We start from the raw sequence: 13,056 nt of genomic DNA, 5'->3' as shown, positions 1-13,056 counted from the left end.
TGACAAACTCTTACCAAATTAACTAAAGACAGACAGAAAAGATCCAAATTAATAGCATTCGAGACAAAAGAGAACCCTCACGACAGACACCAAGGATATCCAAAGAATTATAAGGACATACTTTATTACACTCCACCAAACTAGAAAGCCTAAATAAAAGAATAAATTTCTTGATTTATATGAGGTGCCAATGTTAAATCAAGATCAGATAAGTGATTTAAACAGACCCAGACCTCTAGTTAAAGAGAAACATAATTAAAGTCTCCCAACCAAAAAAGATGATGCCAGATGACTTCAGCTCAGAATTCTACCACATCTGCTATTTTCCTGCAGCAGTATCTCACTCACCACAGAAACTTCCTCCCTTTGCTGTGCATGAGAACTGAAACAGAAACCCACAGCTGGACAACATGCAGAGGGGAGATTTTGGAATGCTTAGTCATAAATGAGAATCTTCATCAAATCCCTCCCATCAGTGCACAGGGCACCCGGGAAAGGAGACGTGGAAAGAGTGTAAGAGCCATAAGGGGTGGAAGACAACAGAACTTGTTTATGTATGAACTCATGGAGATTGTGGCAGCTTGTGCAGGACTGCACAGGTTCTAGCCAGATGTGGCTCCAGTGCTGAAGGGAGGATGTGAACACAGGCTTCCATCCTAACCAAGAAGGCATCTCCAATGGACATGTGCTTGCAAAGGAAAAGTTAGTTTTCTTTAATGGAGTCTCACTGGATATACAAACCACATTTCCCTGATAGCTAAGGAAGAAGAACATGTCCTTAAGTATCTTTTGACCATTTGAAATTCTTCTGGTGAAAATTCTTTGTTTAGTTTAGTACACCACTTTTTAATTGGGTTATTTAGAATTTTAATGTCTAATTTCTTGAGTTCTTTATATATTTTGGAGATCAGTCCTTTGTCTGATGTGGGGTTGGTGAAGATTTTTTTCCCATTCAGTAGGCTGCCTTTTTGTCTTATTGACTGTGTCTTTTGCTTCACAGAAGCTTCTCGGTTTCAGGAGGTCCCATTTATTTATTGATGCTCTTATTGTCTGTGCTACTGGGGCTATATTTAGGAAGTGGTCTCCTGTGCCCATGCACTGAAGGCTACTTCCCACTTTCTCCTCTATCAGGTTCAGTGTGGTCAGATTTATATTAAGGTTTTTGGTCCATTTGGACTTGAGTTTTGTGCATGGTGATAGATTATGGATCTATTTTCATTCTTCCACAGGGTGACATCCAGTTATGCCAGCACCATTTGTTGAAGATGCTTTTTTTCCCATTCTATCTTTTTTGCTTCTTTGTCAAAAATCAGGTTTTCGTAGGTGTGTGGATTAATATTTGGGTCTTCAATTCAATTCCATTGGTCAGCATCTCTGGTTTTAAACTAATACCAAGCTGTTTTCATTACTGTAGCTCTGTAATAGAGCTTGAAGTCAGGGATGGTAATGCCCCCGGCAGTTCCTTTAATGTACAGGATTATTGTGGCTATCCTGGGTTTCTTGTTTTTCCATATCACCATAGAACCTTCATACAACAACAGATGGGGAACAGAGGCAATGATCCACATCAGAGCACTGGACTTAACTCCCAAGATCCAGTTGAAGAGTGGAAGGAGTGGGAGTATGAGCAAGGAATTCAAGACCATGATGGGGTCATCCACTGAGGCAGTTTGCTTGAGCTAATGGTAGCTCACCAACTCCAACTGGACTGGGAGTGAACGAGCATGGGAACAACCAAGCCCCTCTGAAGGGGGTTGACAGCTGGGGCAGACTGAGGGGCCACTGATAGTGACACTGGGATGTGTCTCTACTTGCATATACCGGCTTCATGGGATCCTATTCTCTTTGGATGTAAACCTTGCTCAACCAAGACATAGTAGAGAGGGCCTTGGACTTTCCACAGGGCGGGGTGCATGGCACTCCCTTAGGGTTGGAGGGATGGGGGAGGGTCTGTGGAGGGAGAGGGAGGGGACTGGGAGGAGGGGAAGGAGTGGGAATTGGGATTGGTATTTTTAAGTAATAAAAAAAGGAAAAAACAAAACAAAACAAACTAACAAACAAAAAACCACAGTCAAAGATATGTCCCATTCCCATCAATAGATGACCAACACAAGTAATTCAATGGTATTTTTGTAGAAATTTTGTCTCATATTGCTTTGTTTGTACCTTTTTTGGTACATATTAGTGGTCTTTTGCTTGCATATTATAATTTGTGTTTTTACAGATTTTGTTTTAATATGTTCTGGAAAACCCCACCCTCCCCAAGGCCACCTTCAGTAACTGTGGTCACGTATTCTCCCTATGCACATGCACTATACCTTTAAAAAGAGCCAGGACCTTCACAGCCTGTACTCTTTCCCCCTTCTACCCTTGGTGAGAGGCAGCCTCTGTTAACCCTCTCCTGGCCACAGTAAATCTCTCTTGTGTGAGACCTGTTGCATGGTGTGACTTTGTGGCATTCCCTGCCTCTAATATATCGAGATACTGTTCCTTCCTCCTCAGAACCCTAAAAATATGTCTCTGTATGTGTGCCTTTTACTTTTTTCTTTTAATTGGTTTTTGGTTGTTCGATTTCTCCCATTTGTGTGCTAAAGAGAGAGATAAAAGAAAAAGTAGGTGAGGTGTTAGTTGTGTGAGGAGATAGGGAAAATCTGGAAGAGAGTGGGAGGGGACTGAAACCTTAATTAAAATATAGTGTGTAACTTTTTTCTGTTAAAATAAAGTGGAAAATATTTTAGCCACACCAATATGTGTTACATTCATTCTCAGAATAAAGAAGTAGTTTTCCTATAAGTCAAACCCTCCATCCTATGGCTCTTAGTTTTCTTTGTATATGGAATACAAGGAGAATAATCATAATTTCTCCACCTTGTTCTCTGTACTCTGACTCAGACTTTGCTGGGGCCCTGTAGGTTTGGGTGCAGACTGCAGTTGCCTGGGGAGCACTGTGTGCTCACTGCACAGAGGTAGACAGCTGAGTCACTGAGTTGGGAGTCTCTGATGTGCAGGGAAACATGCAGGCTCTCTTGATTGAGGTGAACTGTGAATCTGCCTTCTTTCTTTTCACCATTGGAGAATATGGACATCAGAAACATGGGACCTTTCCCGGGATACTGTTTGTACCACCAGAAGTAATTATAATTACGATCGTTGGAAGTGCAGTTGAGAGAGGCCGTGGCTCCCTCTGAGACACTGAGGAATTCTGGATTCTGCTGCACCTTCTCCTGGCTACTCACCCCTGTGCAAAAAGACAAATGTCACACAAACAGGACTGGATGCTAACACCTCGGAATGGCTTTTCCATGGGCCTCCCACCTGCTTTTGTTTTAGCATGAGAACATTCATTTCTACCCTCCCTCCTAAAACATGTGAAGGATATAGCCACACATATTATATTTTTATGTTCCCATAGGAATGGTCAAACTCACCCCTCAGTTGAAGACAGAGTACCACTAGCAAAACACTTAAGGGATGCATCATTGTTTTCACTGAAGGTTCACACTTCAACAGCAACAAAAAGACTGTCACTTAGGGAGTTCAAATTCTTTTGCTGTGAGATTCATTAAAAAACAAAAACCCCAAACTGTTCATCCAATTAGGAAGAAGGTGCTAGTTTTCACTGCTACCTCAGAATCTCTCCTCCTCTCTCTAGCCACCCCCACAACACACAGGCACACAGGACTATGGGAGAAATTGTATCTGGGTCTCTGAGAAGATGCTGCCATCTGGTGGACCCACCTTAGAGTCAAAAAATATTTTAAGTGCAGACTCTTTTTTTTTAATTTTTATTAAAAATTTTCACCTCCTCCCATATCCCTCCCCCTCCCTCTCCAGTCCAAAGAGCATACTCTTCTTATGTGAACTATTAAAACAAGCAATGGTTTAGTCAGATGAGAAGTTTGAGACATTTGCTGAAGTTTATGTATGTGTGTGCTTATGTAAACATTTTCACCAAATGACAACTTGTTTTCAGCAAATGAAAGTTATTTCACTAGTCACTTTCTGTAACATTTCTGAGGAACCTCTCAATAAATAATAATTTATGATCTTTATCTCTTCTCTGTGTAGCCATTTACACCCTTATATTGTTCCTTCATCATCAATTTTTAAAGAAATTTTCTATAATTAAAAAGAGCTCTTTAAAATAAAATAGTTTTAAATATGACGTAACATATATGGCTCCAGCTCACAGTCAAACTATGTTGTAGGAGCGCGGGGCCTCTTTTTTCTGTCTTGCCCGGCTAGCTTACTCCCAAAATAACCACACAGAAATTGTATTAATTAAATTACTGCCTGGCCCATTAGCTCTAGCCTCTCATTGGCTAACTCTCACATCTTGATTAACCCATTTCTATTAAATCTGTGTATCACCATGTGACTATGGTTTACTGGCAAGATTCTAACCCACATCCATCTCAGGCCAGAAATACATGGCGTCTGCCTGTCTGTCCTTTCCAGCATCCAGTTCTGTCTATTCTGCCTACCTAAGTGCTTCCCTATCAAAAGGCCAAGGCAGTCTCTTTATTCAACCAATGAAAGCAACACATAAACAGAAGAACTTTCTACACCAAAACTACATTTTATTTATGTATTTGTCTATTTATTCATTCATTTATTTTGTACATGTTATGTGTATTTGTGTGTGTATATGAACACATCGGTGTGGGTGTGTGTACATCTGTACAGGTCAGAGGTCAACATTCGTTGTCATCTTTGATTACTTTCCATGTTATTTTATTACTTAAGATGAATTTTGAAAACTCTGTTCAACCAATTAGAATAAATTGTCTTAGATTTTACTATCATGATATCATGATATGTTGATATGCTGTTTCAAAAAGCCCTCCTCTTCTTCCCTGCCCACCCTCTCTCACACAGACACAAGGAACACATGAGAAATTGCTCCTGGGTCTCTCACTGAATGATGCTCATCATCCCAGGTTGCCTTGTCAGTGAACTCCATGTACTGGACTGGCAATGTCCTCACCAGTGCTAGGGCTACAGATGTGGATGCAGTACTGGATAGCATACGTGTTCTGGGGATCTGGACACAGTTCTTCATGCTGGTGATAAGGGCACTAATTGAGCCTTCTATACAGTACCTATTTATTTTTATTAGTAGTACTAATTATATAAAATATTGTTTATTATAACACATTAATACACACATATCAGATATTTATTCATATTCACTCCCCATTTCCCTCTTTTGCACTGGCTGATGGACAGTTGAGCTAATTCCATAATTAGGTTAATGCAAATAGTACCAAAGCAGCATGCTGTGCACATATCCTTATTGTATACTGAGTTTGATTCCTTCAGGAACACGGGAGTACTAAAGCTGGGTTATGTAGAATTTATATTTTGGTGGGATTTTTAGCAAGGAAAGTTATACTAGATTCCATAATGGCTTTCATAATTTATACTAAATTTATTTTATTTATAAATTTATTATATTTATATAGATATAATTTATATTCTGATCAACTACATATAAGGCTTTATTTCTCATCCCATCCCAACATTGTAGTAATGAGGAGTGGCAGCAGGCTGTGTCCCGGCTGCCCAGCTAGCTTATACCCGAAATAACCACAGAGAAATTGTATTAATTAAATTGCTGCCTGGCCCATTAGCTCTAGCCTCTTATTGGCTAACTCTCACATCTTGAGTAACCAATTTTTGCTCATCTGTGTTTACCATGAGGTTTTGACTTACTGGCCTGAGTTTAACCAATGTCCATCTTGGAGATTGTGTGGCATCTGCCACACTTCCCTTCTTCCAAGCATTCTGTTCTGTCTACTCCACCCACTTAAGGGCTGCCCTATCAAAAGGCCAAGGCAGCTTCTTTATTTAACCAATAAAAGCAACACAAATAGAGAAGAAGCTCCTACACTATTTCCCCTTTTTCTGTTTAAACAAAAAGGAAGGCCCCAACTTTAACATAGTAAAATTACATATAACAAAACAGTTATCAAGCAAGAATTACAGTCACAATACTTATATCTACTTTATCTTTTTTAAAATTTTTATTTACTTATTTATTAAAGATTTCTGTCTCTTCCCCACCACTGCCTCCCATATCCCTCCCCCTCCCCCAATCAAGTCCCCCTCTCTCATCAGCCTGAAGAGCAGAACGGGTTCCCTGCCCTGTGGGAAGTCCAAGGACCTCCCACCTCCTTCCAGGTCTAGTAAGGTGAACATCCAAACAGCCTAGGCTCCTACAAAGCCAGTATGTGCAGTAGGATCAAAACCCAGTGCCACTGTTCTTAACTTCTCAGAAGTCCTCATTGTCCGCTATGTTCAGCAAGTCCGGTTTTATCCCATGCTTTTTCAGACCCAGGCAAGCTGGCCTTGGTGAGTTCCCGAAAGAACATCCCCATTGTTTCAGTGTGTGGGTGCACCCCTCACGGTCCTGAGTTCCTTGTCCGTGCTCTCTCTCCTTCTGTTCCTGATTTGGACCTTGGGGCTGTAGTCTGGTACTCCAATGTGGAACTCTGTCCCTGTCTCCTTTCATCGCCTGATGAAGATTAATATCCATGAGGAATGGTAAACTGTAACTATAACTATCTATCTAAGACTCCAGAAGGATATAATATTACCTAAGTAAACAGGAAGTACATTGTTAGCAACTTCTAAAACTCTAGAATCAAAAGAGACATCTTGCTGCCTGGACTTTTGTCCAGGCACCCAAAGTTCTTTTGTACCGTTGGGGCATCCATCTTCAGCCTATAGGTCCATAGTATCCAGCATACATTTTCATGAAGCAGGGAATTTTAAAGACAGTTCAGTCACTTTCTTTTGTGTCCTTCAGAATGTCTCACAGACTCTTTCATAAATCAGGAACCCAGAAGGATCATCTCACCTTTAGGCAAGTTCAGCAGTCCTCTCTCTGTGGGTTCTTGGTGTCCAGTTTATGCAACAGTCCAGGCAAGAGCAGTTTCTTGCCCAAATAGCTAACCAACTCCATAAGAAGCCTCTTTGATGCCCATCTTCCTCTTGAAGTAGATTGGTGTTGCAAGGAGCAGATGTCTCTCACTGTCATGAAAAGCCCTAAGTTATTAAAACATTTTAAATACAAAATTCTGTAGTCTTTGAAAGAGATGAAGAATGCCTATATATCTCTATATATCTAGAAAATCTAACATACCTACAAGCTTGACTTTTATCGGTGATTATCCATTCACAACCTATATTTCCTAGTTAAACATAACATTTTTATTTTTTATTTTTTTTTAATTTTTTTTAAAGTTATTTTTTTTTTTAGATTTATTTATTATGTATACAACATGCCAGAAGAGGGCACCAGATCTCATTCTAGATGGCTGTGAGTCACCATGTGGTTGCTGGGAATTGAACTCAGGACCTCTGGAAGAGCAGTCAGAGCTCTTAACCTCTGAGCCATCTCTCCAGCCCAACATTACATTTTTAAATGAACTACACAATCACAATACCTTAATCAAGATCAGAAATACATATGCAAATAACAAAATTGACCTTAAATTTATATCACTAAAGCAAAATCCATATCAATACAAATTATTCATATCTATATCATATCCCCCTTTAAATGTAAAGAACATTTATAAATAATACTTGGGAATAGGGGCACAGTTTTTTTCTCTCCAAACTGCTTCGTGCTGTATGGGGGTGCCATTATTCAGGTCTTTTATTGTATAATCTGTGTGCTAAATTCATCTCAGTTGGCAGTTGAGTGAAGTAATTTTCTGAAGGTGGTCACGGCAACCTTTCAGGAGGGCATTGTCTATCATAACATATTAGTTTAGAAGCAATCCACAGGTTCTTATCTTCTGTGAAAACAAAAGAAGAACCTCTTTTCCAAAGCAGCATATCCTTAGACCCAAATTTTGAAGTTATCATGATACCTTTAGAACATATATGCTCGTTTAGCTTAGCAGTGAAATGTCTCTCTGCACTTAGCTCCTTCACAGTCATAAAATTTAAAGAAAACACCATTATACAAAATCCAGGCTCTCTGTGAATTTTCCATTTTTATGTGACTTAATTTTTTTATTTCTTTTAATCAATAACGATCTGTACTCTGTCTCTTTAAAGACTTTACCCTTTTTAAGGCATTAACTTTATGTTATGACTCTCTATACTCTGTTTTCTTCTCTCTCCCAAGCCTACATACTTTATCTAACACTATGACCATTTAGAGGTCTTTTATGTCTGAATCTGGCCTATTGCATAGTCCTTAATTCTCTATTGTCTTGAATAGCTTTTAAAATGATAACCTCTTAAGAATCTAAGCTGCGGCAATCCTAGGTCAAATACAGGTACTGCCTGCTTGCCCCACCCAGTCCAACATGGAGGAACCTCTTGTGCCTCTGAGCCTTGTGCACTGCACCGCTAGCATGGAGGGGCTGCTCTGGATGTTGGCTCCACCCCTCTCCAATTTCAAAATGGTGAACATAACATTTCTGCTAGCTCTGGGGCTGCCAGGTGGGAGCCACACTCAGCACTTTAACTCTGAGACTGAGCATGTGGCACATAAACTCTTTCTTTCTGAGTTACAGCTAAATCTGCCAGGCAGAGCACTGCACAGCCTGGACACATCTCTGTGTATGGCAGCAGAAATCCCCCATGCTCTCCTGCGTTTGCACGCTTAGTAGACCTGATCCTGCTGCCTGCCCAGGTGCAGGCAGGGAGCACTGGCCAATTGGCATGGTCTCAGAGTATTTTCTTCCCTATTCTGAGCAGGCACACCAACATCTGGGTCCACAAATGCTCCATAGCTGGAGTTTGCACCAGCGGCAGGGCCCAGGAAGCCTTGTTTTAAAATGGCATGGCTTTTTTTCTTGCTGAGTCAGGTAAAACTTTTTGTAGCACGGAGCCAGCAAACAGCAAAAACTCTGTTAAACTCTGAATTTTTTTTTAAACTTTCTCAGATTTTATGTGGAGTCAGTCGATCATGTTGAGGCACCAAGCTGTAGTAATGATGAACAGCGGTGGGCTGTGTCCCGGCCTCCAGGCTAGCTTATACCCAAAATATCCACAGAGAAATTGTACTAATTCAATTGCTGCCTGGCCCATTAGCTCTAGCCTCTTATTGGCTAACTCTCACATCTTGATTAACTGATTTATATTAATCTGTATTTACCATGAGGATGTGGCTTACTGACATGCGTCTAACCAATGTCTGTCTTGGACAGGAGAAGCATGGCGTCTGCTACACTTCCCTTCTTCCCAGAATTCTTTTCTGTCTACTCTGCCCACTTAAGGGCTGCCCTATCAAAAAGCCAAGGCAGCTTCTTTACTCAACCAATGAAAGCAACACAAATAGAGAAGAACCTCCTACACCACAACATCATTGACTTTTGTTTTCTTGATGATACCCATTATTTTGGGGGTAAGATGGAACCTTAGCATAGATTTTATTTTATATATTTGGTTAAAGAAAGGTCAGCTCTTTCTTTAGAAAGGTGGTACTAGAAGTGCCTGGAAGTGCAGTAACAAACATCCACAACAGGGATGCTGGTGATCATCTAGGGCAGTACTGTGCTCCATCCCTGAGATAGACAAAGACTAGAACATCCTAAAAAGACAGAAGATGGAGCTGTGGAGAAAGCAGAAGTAAAAGTTTTATCCACTAAAATGGGAAGGTTTCTTTATGGACGGAGGTTGCAAGGGTGGGAAGGTAGACTTCTAAGGAATGGGAATCAGGTGTGATTGGGAGCATTGTATGGGGGGGGGGAGAAGTAAAAAAAGTATGCACATTAGAACACCATTCGAGTACAGAAAAGAATGAAATGCTGTCATTTAGTTGTGTGTGTGTGTGTGTGTGTGTATGTGTGTGTGTGTGTGTGTGTGTGTGTGTGTGTATGTGCGTGTGTTATTGCATTGTGATCAGATAGAATACAAGGAGTGTTTTAAAAATTTTTTGAATTTGTAATTTTTTTTACGTCTCAGGATGTGCTTCATTCTATAAAATCTTCTCCACGCTGCCGAGTAGAATGTGCATTCTTTGGCATTTGGATAAAGTATTTTATAGGTATCTGTTCAGTCTACTTGCTGGAGAATTTCAATTTAATCTGATGGTTTCTCTTTTGATATTTTGTCCAGGTTATCTTTTTACCTGAGAAAATGGAGTATTGAAATTGCTAACTATTAATAGATTGATATTAATTTCTCTCTTTAAATGTGACCTATGTATTTTTTTCTTGTTCAGTTTTAATTATACTTTCTTTTCTATGTATACTTAGAGTTTTAGCTATTATATGCTGTGTGGCATTTGTCTTTTGGTCTTGTATGTTTTGTGTTTTGAGAACTTTTATATGAATCTTTAGAAGTTTTTTCCCCATTTCTGTGAAGAATGGTGTGGGGTTTTGATTCTGGATTACTGAATTTTTAAATCACTTTTAGTAGAGTGGTCATTTCCACAACATTAATTCTACAAATTCATGAACATGAGAGGACTTTCCATTTTCTAATGTCTTCCTCAGCCTGTTTCTTCAGAAATTTAAATTTTTTCTTAAAAAAGTATTTAATTTCCTTGGTTAGGTTTATTTCTAGGTATTTTAGTATTTGAAGCTGTACTGAATGGATGTGTGTCTATGATCTTTCTCATCATGTTTGTTGGTAATGTATAGAAAGACTCTTGATGTTTGTAAGTGTCTTTGGTATTCTAATATGTAGCTGAAATCATTGATAATTTTAGGAAATTTCAGGTACAGGTTTTGGGATCTGTTACATTAAATCTCACATCACCTGATAATAATTTGATTTATTTTTTCCTGTTTATATCTCTTTGATATCCATCTCTTATCTTGTTGTTCAAATCTCATGATAACCCACTGTCTAGAAAAAGAATTTCAAACAATTAAAGGATAGAGGAAGAATTATTCATCCCTGAGGATAATATTGGATATCCAGCTGGGCAGTGGTGGCGCATGCCTTTAATCCCAGCACTCTGGAGGCAGAGGCAGATCTCTGTGAGTTTGAGACCAGCCTGGTCTACAAGAGCTAGTTCCAGGACAGGCTCCAAAACCACAGAGAAACCCTGTCTCGAAAAAACCAAAAAAAAAAAAAGTATTGGATATCCAATATCAAGTGATCAGCCCTAAAATTATATACATACAAACAATAGTAATCATACAGAGCTGATTACATTTATGAATGTATGTAATAATAGTTAATAAGATAAGTTAATTTTAAAATAACTTAATAATAAAAGTTAATAATATTTTTTTAAAAAAACACTGAATTTGAGAGGAAATAAGGAAAGGGATTTTAAAGGGGCTGGAGGGAAGAAAGGAAAATAATAGAATTTTATTTTAATTTTTAAATAATTTTTTTAAAAAGGAGAAAACCATTCTAAATTGTTTTGAGTGACTTGAAGCTAATTTTCTTATTTTGTGTTTTTAATGTCTGTACTATAGTTGTCACTTGCAAACTAACAACTGGCAAGTGCTGTATAAATATGACACAGGATGTGGATGGGGCTCCAGGCCCTGTGGTGGGTTTTAGGACAGGCTGCAGGTGTCTCGGGAGCAGTGTGCACTTGCAGCACAGAAGTACATGGCAGAGTCTCCAAACTGGGTGTCTGTGATGTGCAGGGAAACGTGTTTGGCTTTCTTATCATGTGAAATGATCAGTCTTTGGTCCTCCTTTCTTTCCATATTTGATCGAATGTCAATAATGAGCTTAGGATGCTTTCCAGGTTCTTGATTATACCAAGGGAAGTAGGATGACATGCTGTCTTCATATGTGCAGTTAATGACAGCTCTTGCTCCCTCCTGGACTCTCAGGGTGGAAGGACGCTGTTGCACCTGCTCACCTTGGCTCACCCCTATTCAGAAAAATGGAGAGAAAGGAGAACGGTTGCCAGGTCATCACTTTTCAGAATTATTTTTTCTACAGTCAGTAAAGAAAAATTGAATAAGATAGTTTCTCCTGAATGCTTCAGAAATGCCCACTGATAAACCAGCTTACAATCCATAGCCCCAGAAAACATGGACAACAAAGAGGATCCTAAAAAAAAAAAAATACGTGGATATAAACAGGAAGGAGAAAAGGACAAGATCACCTGAGTAAACTGAGAGTGTAGTAGTCACAGGAGAGGGTAGATGGAGAGAGGGGGGAAGGAATGGGAACACAGAAAAATGTATAGCACAGTAAAAACAATAAAAAGTAATTGATAAAAAGAAGAACCATTAGTAAAAAAAAAATGCCCACTCAGTATTCTTTGGTCCTAAAATCTTAACTCACCATCCAGCTGCAACCACGAAAGCATGAGTAAAGTAGGAACATACGTCTTCATTGTTCTTCCAATTAAATTAAGGTTCAATGTATAATTATGATGACTAGTAGGTCAACTACAAATGTTGGGGTATTGCTCTTTCTCAGGAACAATTCTACCTCTTGAACCATCCACTGAGGCACAGAGAAAAAGGCTGTGCTTCTGCCTTAAACCTGCACAATCCATATACAAGGAAGTGAGTCCTCTGCCTACCCCAGCAGCTGATGTCTACTACCACCTTGTGGTTACACCCTTAACCAGAGAGGCTGCTCCTTATGTGTTCTCTGGCCTATGAGGGACTCAAACATATAAGACAGCAATATGTCATAACAAGTGGATCTAGTGCTGAGAGAATAAGAATAGTATTTGTACACACTAGTGAGTCTACTTCTTTATTTTAATCTAACACAGTATATATCATATCATGCTTTATATATAAATATATATATTATGTTTTATATGTAAATATATATATGATGTGTTCATATGTGTTGTGTATAACATTTTTTTCTGTCTGGAACTGTTTCCTAACCCACTGCCGTATCTCAGAAAGCTTGGATCACTCACCAAACAGCTCTCCCTTTTCTCAGATACAAAGTCAGCATTTATCCTTGAACTTATGGCACTTGGGGAAAAGGCTTTATCAGGTCTCTCATGGGCTTTGCGTTGCAAGAAAAAAACCTTTTTTTTTCCTATTAGAGTGGGTTCTTTTTGAAAATACAGATATGATGATTTCATGCAAGTATCTTAATTTCCAGAGAAGTTAGTCTGGAATCAAAAGTACACAAAACTAGGAA

At 39.2% G+C, this 13,056-nt stretch overlaps 1 gene segment (V, D, J or C); it reads right to left on the bottom strand.

The window, feature by feature from the left end:
- Positions 1-11,483: 11,483 nt before the first annotated feature.
- Positions 11,484-12,280, bottom strand: LOC121434896. The segment is given in 2 exon segments: positions 11,484-11,809; positions 12,229-12,280. Coding segments are annotated over 2 exon segments (378 nt in total).
- Between the last annotated feature and the right edge of the window lie 776 nt (positions 12,281-13,056).

This window comes from Microtus oregoni, unplaced genomic scaffold, assembly GCF_018167655.1.
Source record: "Microtus oregoni isolate MIOR12 unplaced genomic scaffold, Mior012 000045F_ref0000178, whole genome shotgun sequence".
Taxonomy (NCBI): domain Eukaryota; kingdom Metazoa; phylum Chordata; class Mammalia; order Rodentia; family Cricetidae; genus Microtus; species Microtus oregoni.
This window is presented reverse-complemented; position numbering and strand designations above follow the sequence as displayed.